Source organism: Taurulus bubalis, assembly GCF_910589615.1.
Source record: "Taurulus bubalis genome assembly, chromosome: 3".
Taxonomy (NCBI): Eukaryota; Metazoa; Chordata; class Actinopteri; order Perciformes; family Cottidae; genus Taurulus; species Taurulus bubalis.
Window position 1 is genome coordinate 27,140,158 of NC_136591.1, and position 22,915 is coordinate 27,163,072.

At 41.9% G+C, this 22,915-nt stretch overlaps 1 protein-coding gene across 1 annotated transcript in view; it reads right to left on the reverse strand.

Moving 5' to 3' along the window:
* The window catches only part of utrn (utrophin), a gene marked incomplete at its 5' end in the record, with an annotated part of 158,691 nt that overhangs the window by 122,516 nt on the left and 13,260 nt on the right, over positions 1-22,915 (reverse strand). The window contains 28 exons of the mRNA XM_079215612.1: positions 235-414; positions 1,028-1,198; positions 1,315-1,470; positions 1,633-1,806; positions 2,168-2,299; positions 2,588-2,749; positions 3,354-3,503; positions 4,848-4,982; positions 5,675-5,866; positions 5,980-6,150; positions 6,308-6,463; positions 6,667-6,780; positions 6,875-7,012; positions 8,825-8,952; positions 10,557-10,725; positions 11,028-11,272; positions 11,978-12,065; positions 12,164-12,287; positions 12,389-12,552; positions 13,194-13,373; positions 13,518-13,625; positions 14,033-14,134; positions 14,544-14,663; positions 14,938-15,088; positions 15,930-16,111; positions 17,471-17,701; positions 21,611-21,777; positions 22,482-22,597. Of these exons, the coding sequence (XP_079071738.1) occupies positions 235-414; positions 1,028-1,198; positions 1,315-1,470; positions 1,633-1,806; positions 2,168-2,299; positions 2,588-2,749; positions 3,354-3,503; positions 4,848-4,982; positions 5,675-5,866; positions 5,980-6,150; positions 6,308-6,463; positions 6,667-6,780; positions 6,875-7,012; positions 8,825-8,952; positions 10,557-10,725; positions 11,028-11,272; positions 11,978-12,065; positions 12,164-12,287; positions 12,389-12,552; positions 13,194-13,373; positions 13,518-13,625; positions 14,033-14,134; positions 14,544-14,663; positions 14,938-15,088; positions 15,930-16,111; positions 17,471-17,701; positions 21,611-21,777; positions 22,482-22,597 (4,306 nt within the window). The remainder of the gene's footprint in view (positions 1-234; positions 415-1,027; positions 1,199-1,314; positions 1,471-1,632; positions 1,807-2,167; positions 2,300-2,587; positions 2,750-3,353; positions 3,504-4,847; positions 4,983-5,674; positions 5,867-5,979; positions 6,151-6,307; positions 6,464-6,666; positions 6,781-6,874; positions 7,013-8,824; positions 8,953-10,556; positions 10,726-11,027; positions 11,273-11,977; positions 12,066-12,163; positions 12,288-12,388; positions 12,553-13,193; positions 13,374-13,517; positions 13,626-14,032; positions 14,135-14,543; positions 14,664-14,937; positions 15,089-15,929; positions 16,112-17,470; positions 17,702-21,610; positions 21,778-22,481; positions 22,598-22,915) is intronic.

Here is a 22,915-nt window from a genome sequence, read left to right on the forward strand (position 1 = left end):
CAAATCTCATTATCTACAAAAATGTCAAGCTAAAAGGCTTAGCTGAGACAAAAATACATTTGTTCTCCCAAGAGTAGCCTTTGTTCAGTTGCAAATGATGCCAAATAAAAATATAGTTTAAGCATAAAACTATAAAAAGCAGGTGGGAGTTTCGACTTACTCAGAGAACATAAAATAAAGAACACAGCAACTCTTTATTTATGAAGCCTTACTGTATAAAATATGTGCACTCACCAGCACAGCACTAAGCCAGTCCTCGGAGCAGGTGCGGACACGACCCCAGGCTTCATTGAGGACACAGAGTTTTTCCTCCAACGGAGCCTCGCTGCCCTCCACCAGAGTCTGCAGACCAGCACTGGTCTCCGTCAAGCTGGACAGCTCCGCCTTACGAGACTCCGACTCCTTCAGCAGGCCCTGAAGGAGGGAAGCACACATACAATTCAATATACAGTAATCATGTGATGATTATTGTCATATCAGCTAGCTGTTGTTAGGAGTTATTGTACAGCAAAGACAGACACACACTGTAATGCATACCAAAAATAAGGCATTAATCAAGTCAATATTCATATTATCAACCGCATATACATTTAAAATGAAAATGTGTATATGCTGAAGACAAGAGCATCTAGAGAATTAAAGAATCTTTCTACACATTTGCATGTACTGAACTGTGAACCTAATCGTTTAAAATGCACACTGCTTAACTTTCAATACTGTAGCTGAGTCTTTCGTGAGGGTCAAAAACAGGGTCGGTTCAGTGAGTGGGATCTTATTGACGTCCTCGTCCTATTTAGTGAATTGGGATCTCAGAAAGAGAAAAGGGTGGATGAACCCTCTTTAACACAGAAGCACTCTCAACAGCCTCATAGTTGTCCTCTTTCCATGAAGCTGATATGGTTTATCTCCAGTGCTAAATAGCGAGAAAACATCTTACTGTCCCTATGCTCCACCTACTGGCCACAAGCAGAGACACTCCTTTGCTCCTGCTGAAGAGATTTGATGAAACATCTGGACTGTTACTCACATTAGCCCATGCAATCTCAGCATCGATGTCAGCTGGCATGTCTCCACAGCGGTTCTTCTGCTGGAGCTCGGCCTCAGACGTGGTCAACCACTCATCCAGGACGGCGCTCTCTTTTTGGAACTTTTGAGACAGAGACAAAGCCTTTTCCAGGTCCTGCTTGCCCTCCGTTACCTGTAAAGTGAAGGAAACAAAAGGTGTTTTAAATTGCTTTTAGAAATATGGAATATTACTTATAATCCAACGTGAGCTGCATTCAGAACCAGGAGAATTATATGAAAGCAAGTTACCTGTGCCCCCAAGTCATTGTAGAGCAGTTTGAGAGCAGTGAGCTGTTCGTCCATAGCCTTGGGGTTCTCCGTCTGCTGTTTCTGCACAATCTGTCGACCGGTTTTTATCACCGTCTCTACCTCTAGCTTCACCTCACTTAACAACTTGTATAGTTTCTACAATAAAAAAAAAAGAAAGGAAAATTAGCCTATGATGTAGCTAGGCTGACAGATATTTTAGTTTATGCATTATTTAATGGCCGCACACAACAGTTCACACAATCTGCAATGAATGAAACATTTATGCTTGCTCATAAGATTGATGGAGAAAGCGCTCACCATGCAACCATTGAGGTGGGACTGGAGTTTTTCCGGGTCCACGTCCCTGACATCCAGAATGTGAAGCTCATCCTTGGCACCGTCCAGGACTCTCTTACAGTCCAACATGCGCTGCTCAAAGTTAGCTGGCTTCTGGAATAGCTGGTACTTTGTGGAGATCTCTCTCAGTTTCCTCTGCAGTGGGTTAAGGGGGATATACAGTTATAATGAAGCGTCTATATATATATATGTATATATATATATACACACACATATATACACACATATATATACACGCACACACTGTATATTATAATGAAGCGTCGTTATAATTTAAGCGTCTTTGAGTATTCAGAAAAGCGCTATATAAAATTAAAGTATTATTATTATTATTATAAAACTGTGTCACTACATAGATAACACACACACACACTCACTTCCCTTACCATGCTGCCAGGGTTTTTTTCAACTGCTTTAAACATGAAAGTATTTTAGTATTCCTGTCTGACACAACTTCCTGCAGTTCCTGATGTTCCCCAGTAGAAGTCAGTGTTACCTGTAGCTGGTCCAGCATCGTCCCACCTCGTGCAGCTTTGCCATCAGTGGTGGTGGGAGGCAAGTTGGCCACGTTCCTCTTCCTCATCTCCTCCACTGTCAGCTCGTGGGCTGCGATCTCTGCCCCGATGGTCTGAAGGACAAGCGGAGACAAACACAAACACCATGAGTACGTATGCACTCATACAGACAGCCCAGACTGATGCTGTGGAGATGAATGAATTTCCAAAGCGTCTGTGGACAACCTGATGTGTTTTGTGTGCATATTATATTAACACTTTTTATTAATATTGTACTACTATTCCATGGCCTTCCAGGCCTTCAGACAAGCGAGATGACACTGCATGAAGGAAGATTCATCAAGTTTGGATGCTTCCTTGAGTTTAACGTCTCGTCTGGTTTGTGTGAGTGTGTACTGTACCTGTGCCTCCTGCGTGAGCTGGATGGCGTCGATACGGTCAGTGAGGTAGGACGTGAGAGTGTGGTCCAGCTGGCTCAGAGACTCCTGCAGCGTTTGGAGCACCTGCTCGTTCTCCTTCAGAGTCTGCAGCTGCTGCTCGAGGCTGATCTGCCTGTTGACCGCCTGGAAGGGGATACGTACAGTAATACATGGGTTTGAATATTTCACGGTCAAAGATGTCAATATTGCACTTTCAATTTCCAGTCGTTACGGGACAATTTGTGTCGTAAAAATATAGCTGGAAAAGGATGATTATAAGCTGCTTTATTCACATATTAACAATTATACGTTTAACATGAATACCCTACCCTATATTGTATTTGAGTCGTAATAAAGCAAAGATTATAATATAATAAAAATAATAATATACATATACTGTGTACCAATTATACAATACAGTTTGTACTGATATAATGTAAAATATTGTGCATTTTCTCTCAATATCATAAAACATAAATGTGCATCATATCAATATAAATCTCAATATGCAACAACTTGTGACAATTTCCTACAAACAACCCATGGATTTTTGGCAGAAATTACACAATTGCATAGTTGCAAAGGAATATATATTCCAATACGAATTTCTACAGTAAAATAAAATGCATATGTTTGAATTGAATGAAAACAAAATCCAAACAAAAGACATAATGGATGCCTTCTTTCTGTAGTAACAAACGCACATATGCGTCCCACACTCGCTTCCAAACAAAGCCAAGGTCCTGACCTGGTGGTTGAGTTGCTCGTAACGTGAATTGAAGGCCTCTAGTTTTTCACTAATGAGTTCGTCCAGTATGCCCCCGTCTATCAGCGTCTGACCCAGCTCTCTGATTTGCGTCCGGTTGTCCCCGGGGTGGCGAAGCGCACTCTCCAAACACTGGTAGTGAGTGACGAGATGGAAAAGGGGGTAAAGTTATGAGAAAATCATTATAAAAATCAAGCAAAGAGTGAAGGAATGGAAGCGAGCGTGAGGAAGTGATCAAATAAAATCGTCCTTTGATCAAGCTGCAACGTAGATCAAGAAAGTTAAACTGCTTCACAGTTCCAAAATGTTGCCACAGAAACAAGAAAAGAGAGAATATTTGTGTGAAAGACTGATTTACTACCAAATAGCTGAGCAAATAGATGGAATGCAGATGCAGAAATTGCAGCGTTGGGTGCGTCAGATGGAGGCAAAAGAAAAAAAAGATGATAACTGAACGAGAAATGAGAGACAAGTGAGGGAAAAGCTCGTCGAGTGACGACACTTAGATTCCACAGTCATTGTTTACGTGGGGTCATTAAATGTGCTTTTCCTTCCCGGAGGTAATGTGGAGAGAGAGAGCAACAGCCCCCCTCCAGAGGGGTGAGTCTGATTGGGAAACTGGGAGGGTTGAGTAGAACGGAGAAAAGAGAGAGAGAGAGAGAAAGAGAAAGAGAGGGGAAAAAAACTGCCAAAACACATGAGGACGAAGAGGAGAAGGGGAAACATTGTCTTCAAGGGTCTTCAATTTCCTTCATCCCTATGCGATGTTACAGAAGCAGCACTGTGATTAAAGTGAGTTTGACAGTCGTGCTGCAGGCAGCTCTACAGATTTAGCAACGGAGCAAGACAAAGCAGAATAAATTTGGAAGACAAAGTCAATGAGGTTATTAACATTAGAGTTAGAATATGAAATGGCTTGGTTGGTTTATGAAATAAACTATTTTTCCTGCTCCTTTTATACGCGTATGTAGTGCGGAGATTTTATCTGAGCTCACTAAATTCCCGGGTGTCTATTGGATCGAGCAGCAACTTCTATCAAATATAATGTATGGAACAGGAATATAGAATTAATGCAAATCTAAACAAATTCAAAGATGGATGGCTGGTCCAACTATATAATTCATTATTTAAATGTTTGGCATGATATAAAATAACTATTAGAGAATGTAAAGAAACAAAATGAATGTTAAGTGAGACCAACAATAGCACTGAGTCAAAAGATGGTGAATGTTTTGTCCTCTTGGTGTGACCGATTCGAAATCAAGCTCAACTAAGCTCCTCTCACCTTTAAACATATTGAAACTGTACACAATGTTGACTGTGGGTACGTAAGAACAATATAAATATTCCATAAAAAGCACCATCTTCCCTCTTAAAGGATGAGATAATTAAATGGAGAGAAAGATAAGAAGATTAACGGTCAACTCTAAAATGACAGATGAATTCAATGTGATTACAGTGTATTTGCAATTGTACCTCCAGAGCTTCATTCACTGCCTCAGTGCTCTCTGGTAAGTTATCAGTAGCTTGGACCTTCTCCTCCAGCGTGTTGAGCCAAATCTGCTCCATATCCAGATACTGAAGCAGCTCCATCCAACAGGACCAAACCTCCTACACATAAACACTCAGTCAGAAACATTTAATTAAAGCTGTGTACCGCCAGATAACATGTGACTACAACGTGACAGCTGCATTAAGCATGCCCTTGCTTACAATCTAAAGGGAACAACATGGAAAAAAACTAAATTAAGCAGCAAAGTTCTACGGACAAAGAGAGAATGGTGACAAATGGACTTCAGGCAAAGAGTATATATATGAACATAAACACAGCTCAGTGACGTAATTAACCTTTACCCTGCAGTCTGAGGGATGACAATCTAAAACAGCCCCAAACTATGACTTTGCACTCCCATATTAGCTCTTAATATCAGAACCAGTGCCCCCTTCCAGCTGCTCCTGTTCTTTGCATGAAAATTAACAAAAAGGAGCCAGAGAAATTACACATTGTGTAAACAAACATGTCATTGCAATACTGAGCCATGGGAGTTGCAAGTTAACGGACAAATTGGGGAATTCATGCAAACAATTATGATTGTATTCTTATTTCCATGTGAATGTGTGTGACAGGAGTTTTTTTACACTGGAAATACACACTATAAGCTAACATAGACTGATAAACTTAGAAGCTGATGCGCAAGTAGATTTTTTACAACAATGACAGCAAAGGTCGGCATCTTTTTTACCTGAAGCCAGTAGACTTCATCAGTCAGACAGACAGAAGGACATCACACCACACACATTACCTCCAGAGTGTGACACTTGCTCTTGAAGCGGTCACAGAGCTTGCTGTAGTTGGTGAGAACCACCTCCAGCTCAGAGGTCAGCTCCTCTGAAGTGCCTCCACCAGGGGGCGATGTTCTGGACACCAGCATGTTGATGCTGTCCTTCAGGATCTTCACTTTCACCTCCTTCTGCATCACTTCCTCTTTAGCCCTCTGTGCAAGAGGAAAGACAACAATGGCGACAGTAACAGAAGAAGACACTTAGACCCACACAATTAAATTACTTTGATTTTGATTTCTCAATGTTTTGCAAATGTCCCTACTACCTTCATCTCCTCCAGCGATGCTTCCAGCTCCTCAGGACTCTTGTATTCAAAGTCTCTCATGAGAAACTCCTCATCGACCTGTGTCATCCATTCCTGCATCTCCGCCAAGTCCTTCCTCAGATTCACCTGCCTCTCTCGATTCTCTGCCGCACGCTCCTGATGTTTCAGCAGCTGGAGAGTCACATTAGCTTTGTAAGCGAAACAAGACACTAAAGTCCCACTGAATACAGGCGTACAAATACACGTAATAGGACGCCTTATTTCTTCCAAACATGAACTGTGAGATATAACCGCACACAATGCAAACAAGAGAGAAGTGATTCCTCACCTGTTTGCTGAGCGTGTCCCATTTGCTCCGGCACTCGTCTAACTTATCCTGACCCCACTTGGCTAGTCCTGGGACTGCAACTGTCTGTACAGCGCTCACATTCTCTCCCATCTGCTTCAATGAACCTTCCACCGACTCCATTTCAGTCACATACTCCTTGTTAGCAGAAAGAAAGAAAGAAAGAAAGAAAGAAAGAAAGATAAAGAATAATAATTCAAACTCAATTCAGGTTAAATGACTGCAGTCTTCACATAAACAACTGTAACTTTTAAGTGGTAAAGTCATGATGTCTTTATCATTAGACTGTCAAAATGTGTATAATAATAATAGTGTTTTGATATTTTGCATTGTCCCCTAACCTTGCACTGGTTAAGCTCTTCCTGTAGACTCTCTTTGTTGGCCAAACCTGTGGCATCACGAGACAACAGTTCCTGAACCGCATCCAACCACCGCTCAACTTCCACCAAACGCACCTGAAAACCGCATGAAACAAATGTATCGAAAACATTAAAGTAAAGACAAAAAACACTTGTAGGCTTTCTATATCACTAAGTACAGCGACTTTACCTGATTGTCCTTCATGCTACCCAGGATGCACTGCAGTGTGCCCAGCTCCTCACGGGCCTTGGAGGAGAGCTGACTCCATCTTTGTAGTTCTGTAGGATCAGAAGCCTGCTGTGTTTGCTCAATCTCTAGACACAGGCCCTGAGGGGAACAAGAGATCCGGCTTAAAGTGACACGTCTAAGCTGTGCGTAATGGAAACTCTTTTTGTCCGCGAAACAATTTGTTATGCAGCAACATTAACCACAACAACAACAACAACGACGACGTCTAACAGTGTGCCGTCTCTTGGTGAGAAGAAGATAAGAGGTCCCTCGTCTCTTTGATGGACTGAGGCTTTACGATTACGTAAACATTTGTGGCTGTCATGTCCTACATTTTCCCCAAGTAATTTGTTATTGTGCCCCACAGTGATATTAGATTATGAACCCCCTCAGACGTTTAAAGTACTGTTTTGTAAACAAACACAGTTATCCTCAGTAAAACGCCTTGAGGCCGTAAGCACCTTTAATGTCATACGATTTTGGTTGAGAAGTGAAGTATTCTTATGTTTATGACTTTATGAGCGTTTAATTCACTGGACGACTCATGACAGTTGTTTGACTGCAGAGTTGTGGTGTGAGCGAGCATTGAAAATATAACACTGTTATATTCGGGATTATTATCTTGAACGACTTTGGTGAAATTGAGGCATTAGTGTTTGTTTGGTTTTCAGGCACTTGAGAGTTATTACGCTGTAAATCAAACTTTCAAAAACTTTTCAACTTGTAATTTAAACTTGGACGTTGATGTAAAAGCTACTTCAGCTGGAAACTGGTCATTTCAATGACTCCAATTTGACATGAATGCAGCATTACAACTTACAAGCAAAACAGTGTGGAACTGAAATGGACATAATGGGACTGGTGGGACCTCCTCAAATCATTGCTAAAAAGTGCTACTGCTGGTCAAAATCTCCACAATATACCTTTAAGAATGTAAAAAACATACAGTTAACCATGTGGAGAGATGTGTCAATGATGTGCCGCAAAGTGTTTGCACAGAAGCAACAATGGCTTTGTTACAACCTAGCAATCACATTAACTTCCTTAAACAGAAGTTAATTCACACATTTTTTTATAATTAATTGATCACTTTATAAGCAATTCAAATGTGTGTGTAGTGAAAGATGAATCCATTTAAACACGAGAGGACAATAATGGGCTAATCAGATGACTATCATCTTTTATCATTAGGCTAATTGCTAATGGCACTCAGAGATGCTGTCATGGGATTGTGTGTGGCGCTCGTAGGGCTGACTGACTGGTTGAGCGGCCCCTCACTGAGCTGTTAGGAGCTCCATGTGGCATGCATGGGCACGCCGCCCAGAATGTGCCAAGTCCCCGCCCCTTTCCCCGGCACCGTGCCCTATCTACCACGATAACAAGAGCTCGGACAGAGCCACATTCCACCAAAGGTGGGAGGAGGAGAGAAACACAGACGAAATACGACAATGCACACGCACACACACTTTTCCTCCTACACTGAGGTTTGATACAGTGCAGAGGGAAGTGACTGGCTGATAAAGGGAGCCTATTGTGTGCTTGAAAAAAAGAAAAAGAAAAAATACTCTCTCTGATATAAATGTACTACTAGATAAAGACAAGAATAAAAAAATAATAATGTGCATTTTTTTTATTACAACACATGAGTGTCTGTAGTTTAACTTAATGTTGTTATTTATTTAAATCTCTATAATCAAAAAGATCTTGAACCAATACGAGCAACAATGAGATCATCTTGTAACACAAAATATGTTACAAGATGAGCATTAAACAACAATATAATTGCGAATAATAAAAATAAAAAACTGAAGTGAACTGTGTGTACTTTACTGATTTCAATGTAGTTTGGTGCAAGGTTGAGCATGGTTTTCACAGTCATAACTTCATTTATAAAGATTATGCACGACTTACCTGTGCACTCTCCACGGCTTCCTCAGCTGTAGGCATGTCTACTATTCCTTCTCTCAGAGTGGCCAGCCTGGTCGTCAGCCCGTCCACCTGGTTCGACAATACCTGGTTGGCCTCGAGACTGGTCAAAGCTGGAATTATATGTTAAAGAAAGGTATCAGGACTTTTGCATCAGGATTAAAACCACAAGGGGGCAGTGAGCAGGTTTGGGATTCCCCTTGTGTGTGTGTGTGTGTGTGTGTGTGTGTGTGTGTGTGTGTGTGTGTGTGTGTGTGTGTGTGTGTGTGTGTGTGTGTGTGTTTCCAGTCTGTAGGAGGATCCCAGATGTTTGACATTGCTCTTCTAACCAACTCATGCGTATGCCTAATCGCACGTATTCCAGTACAGACTTACAAGAACAATTATGGTCAGAGATCATTGAGATCATCATACAATACAATCTCTAACAAGATCCCATATCACATGAGCGCAATAACATCTACTACACATTTCAAACAGACATATAAACATGCAAGGACATGCCAGATCTCATATATCATCTTGCTCCCTCAGCCTAAGTCCTTTTTAAAGATGTTTTGTTGTCTTGTTTCTATCTTTATTTTGACATGTAATTGTGATTCTGTCTTATGTGCTGCAATACAGGAACCTGCTTGTTTTAACTGAGTCACGACAGTTTAACTGCATTAAATAACACTTTTAATGTATAATAATAATGAATTAAAAACAAAATAAAAATAATTATGATAGTTGCCTTTTAAAAATTAACAGAAGTTCAGTTGTGACTTCTTCAACCTCATTTATATTGAATGGTTATATTATTTTCTGTTCCTGCTCTTCTTACTGTCTTATCATCTCCTTCTCTGTCAGTGTTTTAATTACCAGGTGATTTAATACTTACACAATATGGCTATGTTTACATACACAAAGAGCAGAGGTGGAGCGTAACTGGGAGGGAAATAGAGAGAGGACTAGTGGGAGGCAAACTGCCCTCAAGCAGAAACAAAATGGTTTTCCTTGGCTTTCATCCAACTCAGTCATAAAAACCTAGAAGGCATAGTTACACACACACACACACACACACACACACACACACACACACACACACACACACACACACACACACACACACACACACACACACACACACACACACACACACACACAGTCTGGAGTGGAGAGGATCATTTCAAGTCTCTATTTACAGACTCATTTTGGGCCAAAAGGAGTTGATGTAAATTCCAGGGTTAAAACAGTGACTGGTTTTCAGGACTGCTCCAGGTCCAAGTCACATCCTCAGGTAGAGATGACGCTGGCACGGAGGGATGATCTTACACTCGGTCGCTCACGTATACACTCACGCTTCTGTGAGCTTTAGGAGGCCATATAAGGACATCCCCCATTACTTGTGGCTGTCCACAGATTCATATAAAAGCTGATGTCAAATGTACACTACCCCTATGGGACTGAGTTCTGCTGATCTTAGCTATCACTTTTGTAGTCTTGTAGTAAACCTGAAAGCTTTGAGCCAAGAGCAATGAAAGAAAAATGTGTCTTTGTTTTAGGGAAGGCTTAAATCTCCTGTACTGCAGCTCTCTGAAATAGGAGGAAGCCTCAAGGCTGTCAGGCTCCGTGAAAAGCACATACTGTTAATACCGATAAATCTCCTCAGAGTTTAGGAGCAGGTTTCCTTTGCACCCATTTAGAAGATCAATTTGATGTAGTTTAGCAGAAGTACCTTTGTTGACTTCTTGCTCTCTGCTCTGTAGCCGCTGCAGTGTGGAGGCGTGATGCGCCGAGACCACCACCATGTTGTCTTTCAGAGAGGGCAGGGCTCCGAGTGACCCCGCCTCTGCAGAAAGCTGCTCCAAACGCGGACTCACAGCAGTGACCTGGAGGAGCCGGGACTGAAGAACACAAGAGGAAGACGCAAGGTCATTCATTTGTAAGAAGAAAATTGTTCAAGGATAATTCAGTCGGGGGATTGTTGCTGCCTATGTGCATCCACACAGAAAGGGAAATGTTATAAACTTGGCTCAAGATAAGCATATTATCTTGGTTTCATCTCTGCTCTGAAAACTGAGACGTTTATGAAATACCAGCATGTGCTGAATGTAAGAGGACTGAGGAAAGGGTTAGAGGGGAAATTAAAGATTTAACTCATACAAAAGAGCTCAGGGTGAATGTGGACAGAGACAATGCCTCTTACCTGACACTCTCCACTGAGGCTTCTGAACTCAGCCTCGTCACACTTTTCTACAGCCGCAGTTGAGTCCAGCCACCGATCCTGTTCCTCGAGACCTCGGTCCAGGTCTGCCAGCTCGACAGACACCGCCTTGACGCGGCTTTGAGTGTGAACTCGCTCGCGGGCTGCTTGCAGCTCCCTCGCACACACATCCCACTCAGTTTGGGTCAGGTCTATGTCTGCTCTCACTGAGTCCACACACACTCCCTCTACAGATAGACAGAAGCCAACAGACATATAAAGGTTGACTTCAAATGTACTGAACAAATAATTAAGTAGACTTTTAGTGGGTTTAAACATAATTTAGTCAGCCACAGCCTGTGTTGGGAGTTTTTGGTGTGAGTAAGAGTAGATGAAGAATTGGAAAACAGACAGTAAGGATGAGAGAACAGCAGATATGAGGTAAGAATGACGTTCAGATTAGTGGAAAGTTTTGTGTTGAACAAACATATTCTAATTTAGCAGTGCTATTCCACAACCCCTCACTTCCTCCATAGCAGTGTAAACATATAAAACCCTGAGTCCCTCTTAATTTCATTGAGCAGTTATGTAAAGTCAACAACCCACCAGGCTGACAGATTTTACTACTCTGTCCACAAACAAACAAACAAACAAACAAACAGTCAGATTACAGACATTTAAAAAAAAAAAAAACATTGGGAAAAACGTAGGCTTGTAAATACCAAAAAAATACCAACCGGCTGTGGAAAAGTAGTTAATTCTTATGAGACAAACATAATTTGGGTAATGAAAGATTTCTGTTAGAGCCACGGGTCGGGAGCCTCTGAGAAACAATAAATGTGAGCAACTATCTTGGAACGTGGCACAACTTGGATTAGTTTGTGTAACAAATTAGTTTGATATAGTGTGTATAACAATGAACCATTTCATTGTCAGTGAGCAAGGAATCGTACCTCTCTCCAGCTGGTCCATCAAGACCCGTCCCTCCTGGAGCACTTGATTAACTGTGGCTTCCTTTGCATTGAAGTCCAACTCTAAACGCTGCAGGGATTGGTCAACACATATTTACAGTGTGATTTTAGTGCTCTGACTTTAAGTTGGAATTGTTTGTTTTGAAGCCGTATCAACTGCATGCGTACCTCAAGTGTCTCCTGCAGGTCTGGTGTGTTCGGCATAGTGTCAGGGTGTGTGGAGGCCAGAGCCTGAGTGGACGTCTTCCATGTTTTAATCCAGCTCAGGACCTCAGAAAGCTTCATTTCAAACCTGCAGGACCCAGAACACAATGTGGTTTTAATTCTGACACTTTTCTGGCAAATGAGGGAAAGTGTGTAAAGTCCATGTCTCAGAACTGTACCAGTTCTTACAATTGTCTGACTTCTGCATCTGTCTCCACCAGTCGTTTCTTAGGGGGAGCAGGTGGAGCCAACTCCTGGTCAGCGATCGAAGCAGCAGCACCTACAGCAACTGTATCCACGACGACCTGCTCTTCCACCTGAGTCATCCCAGCATCCGTCACGGCTTCCATTACCTGAGCAAGGAGATAGAGCAACCGTGGGAATGGGGCAGAAAGCAACCAAGTAAAAAATAAACAGGCTGGAATAAATTCAGACACATTCACTGGTCTTTAAACATATTCTATATACTCAATAACAATTGATTTAGTTATTTTATCAGCACTCTTGAATCTTGTTCCGACTAAGTTAAAAGTGTACACCCATAACAGTGGTATTTATTATCCATTATTGACTCATCCTAAATATTTTAAATAATGATAGAAAAAGTGGAAAATGTGTATGTTATCATTTCATGTCTTCAATGAACATCCAATGAACTTTCACCCATCTTAATTCCCCTTTTTGTTTTTTTATCCCAAGGACAAATCAACACAAAGTAGGTTGAGTCATCTATTGTAAGAAGCTCATTACAGAAATATCTTTTTTCAAGGGAAGCTTTGTTCTACTTAATCTTCTTCCATCCCCAACACTGACCGCTACATGTTTAAATTAATCTATATTTTGATACAAACTGCAGCATCTCCTGGATTTTTCTAGCTAAGCAGCCGTGTGCTTTATGCTTTCAAATGCCCCGTTGAGTATCCATGTATCGCTTAGCTCAGGTGCAGGAAGACAACACACACACACACACCCACACACACACACACACACACACCTGGAAGGAGCAGTCCTCCAGCTTCTGCACAAGGTTGTCCCATCTATGTGCCAGCTCCTCTGTGTTTGTCTCGATCTCGCCTCCCGCCTCAGGGCTCTGCAGTAGCGATATCACATCCTGTCCTGCATCAGAGAGCTGGTCAAGAGTCCTCCTCTTCTTTTCCATGTCGTCCTTTAAAATCTACAGAATTGAATCACAAACAAAATCCATGGCTACACTAAACATAGAACCCTTACTATTAAAGTTAACAAACTAAAGGTGGTTCGTTGTTAAAGTATCAGCAGCAGCAGCAGGGCAACTACAAAGGCTCGGCAGACTACTTACTGCTAATCGCCGCACATTGGTATTCATTTCACTTGGGTCCTTAAAGTTGCTAGTCTGTACTTCACTCAAGGCCTCCTCTTTTTCTGCCAACCACGCTAGAAACAAACTCTACAGAAGGAGGTGAGAAAATAGTATGAACGTGAAATACTTTGCAAACATTACAAAGAGTTTTTGTGTTGTGCAGCCTTGTTAATGTGTAGAACATTTTGAGTTCTGAATTTAGCAATCAGGAAAAAAAACAAAAATTCAAACATTTCTAACTCAAACAACAGATTTGCAGGATGAAGAACATGAAGTGATTACACTAAAAATAGTGGATTTGAAATACTAAAACTTTCATTGATTGATGAGTTTTGAAGATTTAAATGACAGTGGCATTTTCTGCTAAACGGGGCAGGACAGAGAGCTGAAGTGGTCCATTATGTTTAATTATTTATGAGAAAATAAGACAGTGTGCATGTTTGAGCCTGTGCTTGTTTGTGTAAGCCGTATGGAGAGCATGCTGCATGTCCAACCTGGTCTGATAGAAGCTGTTGCCACACCAAGAAGACTTCCTGCAGCTTGTGCCACCTCTCCTCTGTCCAGCGACACACAGCCGCCCAGCGCTCACCCAAAGACTTGAAAGCAGGAGAAAGAGAAACATTATTACAAACATGGATGTTCTCAGAAACATAATGTAAAAGGAAAGGAACAAGTTTATTACATATAATTAGGGCTGCAACTAGCAATTATTTTAATTATCAACACCTCCATCTGCACTACTTGCATTACTCTGACTACTCTGTTGTCTTTAATTGTCTTTTTGTCTCTGTTGTCTTTAATGTCTTTTTTATATTTATCTTGTTGTTATCATTATAAAGTAACAGGTCTAGATGAAGAAGGTAGGAGGGAAAACATGTTTGGAAAATTGACAATGTTATTATTCCTAAATTTGTATAAAAGTTAGGCGCAATGTATTAGATAGAATGGAGGAAGACTCTCCTCCTCCTTCAGCTGACAAATTCACAAAGACATCGGGGAACTCACTTGTAGTTGCTCCTCCAGGGCAGCGGTGGCACTCTCACCACTGTTCTCATCTACTACCACCACCATGTGCGTTAGAGAGTTGACCTTCACCTGCTCCGCCTCCAGGTCGTTCTGAAGCTCCTGAACAGAAACGCAAATAGTGAATTCAGCACGGTCGCATATAACCCATTAACAGGGCTGGCAGAGAAGCCACTGAGCATGAAGCTCAGTGGCTTCTTTGCCAGTGACACACAGTAAATGACTCATGGAACTTCAGGATCAAACATGTGACAAAGTAGTCACAAGACAAGAGCAGCGAGACTGAATTATTTGTATGTTCTCCTTGATCCTGTGCATGTCAAATCAATCAGTTCATTGAATAGATTTTGGCTTTGAATGGGAAAACCATATTTACTTTGTGCTGTTCTATCTGTTCTTTGTAGAGCTCCAGATCTTTAGCCCCTGGTTCTGTCTCTATCTTTTTGATTCGCTCCTCTGTTCGCGACAGCCAATCAGAAAGCTGCTGTAACTGCTGCTGCTGAAGATCCATCAGGACTTCATGGAGCCTGGGGAGGAGAGAGACACAGCACAGACAGTAAAGAAAAGAGAACAGGAAATCTATCTGTTAAATAATCTTAAGGTGAAACTGAATGATCAGCTGATTATTTAACTGCCTCACAGTAGCACAAACACTACGATAAGGGACAATGCTGGAACAGACTCCACATACAACAAGTCATGGCATGCAAAAGGACATATACTTTATATCAGGGTCAACAAATGCTCTAGTGGACAATGTGAATACGATTTATGAACAACTGTGTTTTGTGCGTGTGTGTTTCTAAAGCACCATACACCTTGATAACATAGATTAAGTGTTAGACTTGTTAGGCCTTGGAGTGCTCAAGGTTTATCAAGTGTCACCTTGATAAACCAAGAAAAACGCAAACATATGAGGTCAACAGGGATACTGAGAGGAAAATAACCTCTGCTGCGAAATTTGTGGCTCATGCTGTGAAGGGACTGCACACTGCACTGTATAAAAAATAAATGATTTTTGAGTTGTAATCTTTTTAAATTGCAGTATAATTCCCAGTTCACTGGTTGCTAAGGCTGTCTAAATATCATTTTGGGGCTTTGAATACTTATGAATAAATATTCGAGGAAATACTACAAAATGGTCATACTTTCTAACTTGCCGTCATTATTTACTTTATTGTGTACTTTACTTTGGTGTTATTGTCTAATGAGCAACAAGGACAAAAATTGGACAAACGAAAATGGCTACAAAATGTGCCATAATCGCATCTAATAAATTACAGCAAATAAAACAAAAAGGTATTGCAAAACCTCGATAGGACTAAAGTAGGTGTACATGTATGTAGGTGTACATGTATGTGTATTGACCTGGCCTGGCGGTCCATGCTGGCCACTCGGAGGTTCTCCCAGCGGGAGTTGAGGAGGCACATCTGCTCCCGGATTTCCTCTTCCTCCTCATCTGTCAGATTGCCCTGAGCAATCAGTTGGTTACCCGCTTGGAGAACATTACCCACACTGCTCTGGTGCGCTGTCAACTCCATCATAAACACCTTTTAGGAGAGGAGAGGTAAAGAGTGATGATAAAAACACTTCAAAATCTTTAAAACAATGTTCATTTGAAACGTTGGTCTTCCAGAGAAGCTGTGTACTTGAAGCAAAACAGTCATTGTATCCTCGATCTGTAAGTACACTATGTATAATTACATACTATTAGAATTATCCAGATTCAGTCTAACATGGAGACCGAACATTGCCTCCATAATCTGAGGCAGCATGCTGACACTTAGCACTCACATACTAAAACCTGGATGCGTTGCTCTGCCACCCCCTTCCCTCTAGCGTCACGAGGTAGCACACTTAATAATGCCCTGCAGAAGCACCGGGTATCACCTCTGCACTCTTGCATTAACGAGTGTTGCTGTAGCAACAGTCAGACAAGCCTGAAGAGCAGAGTTTGTCAAGCAGCCAACTGAGGCCAATTACAAAACAAAAGAGGGAGGAGCGCTGCTTCAAGAAGGAAAGCAAGAGCAACTTTTAAGGAGTGAAGTTTCTTCTCAACTCCTTGGAGAAGATTTTCTGCTGGTCCTTGTTGTGAGCAATTTGGAGCCCAATGAATTGAGTTATTGTCTGTTTTCTGTGAGCTCTCTGGATGAGTAAGCATTTTTGACTGCACCTCTGAGCACATTGTTTTTGATTAGGCTTTGCTGGAGAAGTTGGAGTAAGTATGTGAACAACGAGGCCGAAACAAACTGGATTGATTTGTTTTAGACCTCCTCAAAAGGCTGGCAGTTAAAGAGGCTTTGGGCCTTGTTGCTCAGTCTCACTACCAGCTTTCAGCTTTGACCTGGATTCCAGACATTAGACTTCACAAATATTCACATTGCAGCCAAGGGAATGCAGCCAAAGCCCCTTTACACACATGCACAGACACAAACCCTACGCCTTCTCAAGCAAGCAAGCAAGGTCTGTGCCAGGGCACCATGGGGTGCTGTGCGCCACTGTTCGCAGCAAAATTCCTGGCATTCCCAACATGTACGGAGCATGTATTGTTAGTTATAGGAGGGCTTTATCTCTGGGACACTATACTCAGGCTCAGCAATGGTGGAGAATGACAGTTCTTAGACAAAAAAGCAGGTGTGCAAGTCAGACAAATATCATGAGTGTCATATAAGTTTGTCATCATTTGTCTTAAAAACAGTAAAATGTTTCATTCTAGACTGAAGTATATGTCCATTTAGGAAAAGGCAAATTGAGATTTAGACAGTTATGTACTTTTTTTTCAGTGTGAGAGGTGCAAACAGTGTTATTTATTTCTTTAGTTATGTTGATGTTACTGAGCTTTCTGTCTACATGTGCAACCATGTTTACATCTCGGCAAGCCATCAGCCAGTCTGCGGGTCTCCTCCTACCTCGTGCGTGTGAAACTGCTCTTTAACTTCTTCCACATCGTCCGACACCTCCTCCTGAATGTGTAGGGCATCCTCGGCCGACAGCAGCCAGGTCAGTACCTCCTCCAGCGTGGTCTGGTAGCTGTCCAGGTCCACTTCCAGCAGGCTGCCCTCCATCTCCCCCTCTGTCTCTGTCAGGGTGCTGGGGGTCTCCGGTCGGGGGCTGCTGCCTGCTTCCTCCATCTGCACATTCTGGAAGACATGAGGAGGGAATGAGGGCACTGGCTGACCATATTTTAGACATGTGTTTACATCTGGGGTTATCATTACTGTGATAATAAAGGTGTAATAGTAAAAGTAATTACTATACAAGGTCAAAACCTCCATTTGTCTTTTCATTTGATTTTAATCCGAGGTGAGATTAGTTGGTGAATGTTTAAATAGAGTCAGACATCTAGGAGGGGCTTGTCTGCTCATTTGAGAAAAAAACACAACAACTGCAGGCCTATTATAGGATGCTAGGAGGAGCCCTTTGAACGCTGGGCAGGGCAAATCTCCTTCTAGGAATAGCAGCAAGTTTATCCTGGGTAAGGTTGAGTGTACAGTCAGATGTGAAATGTGCTGGAGAAATGGCTTAAATTGCTATAAAGACAAGAGGGAAAGCATGTTTGAAATTAAACAAAACTTAGATGGAAGTGGAAATAAACTTTGTTGCGTCAGTAGTACAGTGTTCTTCAATAACCACTTCCCTGAATACATTTCTAAATCTAACACCATACAAAAGAGACAGTCATAGACATCTTTAACACAATCTCACAAATTTAACAAACTATTCCAGTTTTCCATTTTTTTTAAAAGGAAAGTTGGAAAAAGTTCGACAGAGCTCAACAAATCTGTCTGGAGCTGAAATAAACAGGAGATACAATCTTTGCAGCCGGAGCAGTACCAAGTCAAAGATGACAGAAATGCTAATAGGTATGTGGAGACTGGTACAGTAATAAGTCAAATGGACCTTTGTTTTCCAGGCTGAAACTACAGAACAGTAATGTCTGTGTAGCGAACTCAGAAAAAGGTCACATGCTGAAAGTCTTTAATGACCTTTTGGATATTTTTGGTGTAAGTCACAAAAATATTGTAAGTCCTTATGTTAGACATGGAGTCTGGCAGAGGCAGAAGGAAAGACAAGGGGGGGCGAGAGAGAGAGAGAGAGAGAGAGAGAGAGAGAGAGAGAGAGAGAGAGAGAGAGAGAGAGAGAGAGAGAGAGAGAGAGAGAGAACTGCAGCCTAGCTCGATTTATTGACTTGAATGGCTGTAAAATAGCTGTGGTCTAGCTCAACAGAACGCTTTATTATCACCAGATGATTTGCTCAACTCAATCCCTGCATTCATCACGTTTGCAGTTGTGGTTCTGGAACAAGCAATGCATCATCATGCATACGCAAATCAGTGATATTCCAACCTTGGTGGTAATGCAATACACTTTAGTTAGATCTCAATATTGAAAACAATCATGATTTAAAATTACCATTAAGAACTCCACAACAGATATCATGAACCAGTGGCATGAAGCTCCAACTTCGGGGCGAACAAAACACAGTTATCAGAAACAAAGAGCCTTTATTTTTTCCTCCACTCTCTCACTACCAGCAGCATTACGCATCACTTCCTATGGAGAGAGGAACTTTGCCAGGAAAGTAAACCCCTTGTTGGAGCAATCAGGGCACCATTTAAAAAGACTTTTCCAGCACTCGTTCCAGGACGTGTGAAGTATGTGCCCATGAGCAATAAAAACTTAAGTTTCTGGGATTTTCTGACTTCTGACTAAAAAACCTCTGAAACACGCCACACCAGGGATGTACACATATAGGGCTGCAATTTGATCTGCTGTCATTACTAATCACAAGTTAGTCAAACAGCAGGAAAGTCCAACTGAATCTGAGTGTAGGAATGAGACTCTGAAATGCTCACAGATGTTAAAACATTGAACAGTATCAGTGTGTGCATGTACAGCCTCCTGCCCACCAGCATACAGACATCTTTAATGCTCAAATAACCTTCCCTGTCAACTCCTTGCACACACTTCCATTCTCACCAATTTATTCCCTCATTTCCTTCCACCCCTTTACAGCTCTGTGTTTCCAGCAGCATGCAGTTCGGTCTGTTGGCTAATGTCGGAGGGGTGAGTCATGTCTCTGCTCCCTATTTGCCTACGCCTGCTGTGCTTTTCATGAGCAGTGCTGGAGAGAATGAAGGAGATGACTTTTTCAGGGTGGGAGTGACTCACTCTATCTGGCCACACACAATGAGACACTTAAGAATATTCCTTATGTTTGCACATAACGGCGTCTGTGGCCTTCAAACTGAATGTTATCAGAAACACAACACAGCAGCAAAGGTTGAAGCAGTTATGGGTTCAATTTTTTTTTTTGCGCCTTCAGCTTTTCAGTTGTTGGAGCTGACATTAAGGAGCTGAACCATCATCACTTCGTTCATAGAAAGAGATAACGGTTTGTTCCCACAGGCACGGACAAGGGGGGTTCAGACAGGCAGCCACTGGGGAGCACTGTGTCACTATTGAAATAACTGAACCATGGGAATAAAAGAGATAGTACACTATGTTGTTTATTTCTTCAGGGGTGTATTGATACATATAATTATCATAAACAGGATGGGGTAGGACACAATGTTTTTTTACAAAATTGTACGTCCTATGAACCAAATAGTTACAGTCCAGTATAGTACATTATATTAGAAGGAATGTTAGCCCAGCTCCTATGAAACATAGCGAGCCACAATCGTTATGGCATGAATGAGAACGTATGAGAACGACAAAACTGATAAACTCTCCCATTGACTTTAAAAAAAAAGCTCTTTGGCAAACACAAGTTTAGGGTAATTACAGGTATTGTTCAATAAAATAACCTTGACAAATTAACTTTTAGGATTTTTTTTAGGCTTAAATGCAATCAGCAAAAGTAAAAAGAAGTCATATAATAACAAACTATGCCATGGTCATAAGACTTCACGTCACCAACCCTAAATTAAAGGTGGACTAGCGTTCGGCGTGATGACTAGGGTTGGGTACCAACACGTCCGGTACCTACCGGACCGAAAAGCAACGCAGATTTCGGTGCTTCCTTCCGGTGCCTGAGCCGATTTAAATACTTTTTTTTTAACACTACTCTGTAAAGTTGCACGGTATATAGATACTAAAAAGGTAGCGCGGTACCCGCACACTAAAAACGGTTATCTGCTCTCTGTCTGTCTGCCTGCATGCAGAGCGGGGCTCGAGGGGGCGGGGCTTCCAGCGCTCACACACACACACAGTGCGCGCACACAGAGATCGCTGGAGACACGAGCACGAGCTTTTGAACGTCCGTCCTCAGCTTGATGGAACAAATCTCTCCAGTTGATATTAATGATGACGTGTAGTCCAGTAAAGCAGCAGTTTTAGGATCCAACAGTGTCTGAGTTCTGTTGCACCAGTCCCATCAGGCCACCTGATTGGACTGGTGTCTGTTCTTTTTTTAAATATATATTTTTATAGTTTGAAGTTAAAAGGTTTGAAGCTGTAGTTTGAAGTGTGTTTTGTATGTACTTATTTCTTTATATCTATAGTATACTTTAAACAGTTAATAATATTGTTCAATTTGAAGAAAAAAAATTGCCTTGGCAATAAAAAAGTATCGGTTCAGGCATCGTTTAGGCACCGGTATCGTTTTAAAAGTATCGGTTTAGCACCGGTATCGGAAAAAACCCAAACGATACCCATCCCTAGTGATGACCTTCAGTAATCTCCTTTCACCACTTGACCTAGGTTTGTGGACCGAGAACCAGTTCTGAACTGCTTTTTTTGATTCCAGTTATAAATTCTCAAAGTTTGGGCTCAATGTGCTTCTGTCTACATTGCTGGATACCAGCTGGGGATGTTTAAGGTTTGCACATAAAAGAGCACCTTGGATTCCTTGAGAACCAGATGTCTCCATGGACTCAGCAGTTTAAAAGGTTGGGAGAATAGTACAACGATTTTCATTGGTATGGCCGCAAGTGTCCTTCCCACTTTGTCCCAAAATCGTTGGTGATATACTGTATATGCAAGCTGATATCGTACCCTCCTGTATCATATCACATGAAGTACCAGCATACTTTGTTGTGTTTTACCTGAGCACTGATGCCTGGACCTGAGTCCCCAGACTCCACTTTGTATTTGCGTGGGAGGGTCTCCACTTCTCTGATGGCCTCCATGCTCACGTCTTTGGGCAGCACGGCAAACAGCGATGTCACGTACATGAGGATGGACTTCTTATCTGGTAACTGCACTGCCACGTCTGCAAGAGAGCGGGCAAGATGGTGGAGGTGGATGTAAGAGCAGAAAGAAATCAGAGGTAGAAATAAAGCATGAGAAGCAGGAGGAGGAGGAGGAGTTGGAGGAGAGCGGGGGATAGAGAGGTGAAAATTGCATGTGGAGAAAAGCAGCATGGTAGATGAAGTGAAATAACAGTTCAGGGTGACAGGAGCAGATTAGATGTGAAGGAAGGGGAGAGGGGAGAGAAAAGGGCAGGTTGCGGCAAGTTGTACAAATTAAACAAGGCTTTGACACAGGTCAGGAGTGACTACCTCTCATGACATAACAAGAAGGCTCTGAACATAGATAGCTTGAGTATGTGCACACTGAGGATCTTCAGGTGCTCCTTGAACTGTAAAAGACATTCTGCACAAGCACAGCCCAAAGACAACACCAAGGTATTTGCTCCACCGTGAGTTTAGCCAACTGCTGGCAGGACATGAAAGCAAGCTCCATGAACACGGGCCATGTTTTAATATGTGAGCATTTTGGACAGCAACATGCAAGTCATTCCAAATCCAACTAATCGTTGGGGCTACTATAAAAGGTAGTCGGTAGGTGCCTTTTCTTTTGTAAACATTTTTTTTACAATTAAAAAAAGAATCTTTCTGCAGTTATTCTTGTCCAAATAATTACAGTTGGTGTACAATGCGGTGACGTGTTTGAAGCTGCTCAATAAGGCCGTACCTTCGGCATCCAGGAGCCTCTCAATAGCCAGCTGGTCTTTGGCTACGGTGAAGGCATGTTCCAGTCTCTCCACGGCACTCAGCCCGACTACCTGATCCCAGCTGAATGCATTTGGCCTGAAGACACAACGAACAATGGCAATGAGAGCAGCAACATGGATAATTTAACATTAAACACTTCCAAAATTAAGGTGACACTCTCGGATAATCCCTAAAATACATATATTGCATCCGTATTGCTGGTGCTGTTGTGTCAACGACACTTTACCTGAGCAGAATTATCTCATTCATTCGTTTTTAATAACACAGCTTCTGTTTTATGTGCACTTGTGTCAAAATTGTGTATACCAACAATGTTATAACTCAGAGGGTGCACATTTCTAGATAATGTTTGTACAACAAATGACCTTTTCCTGAGCATAACCCTTGTGCAGA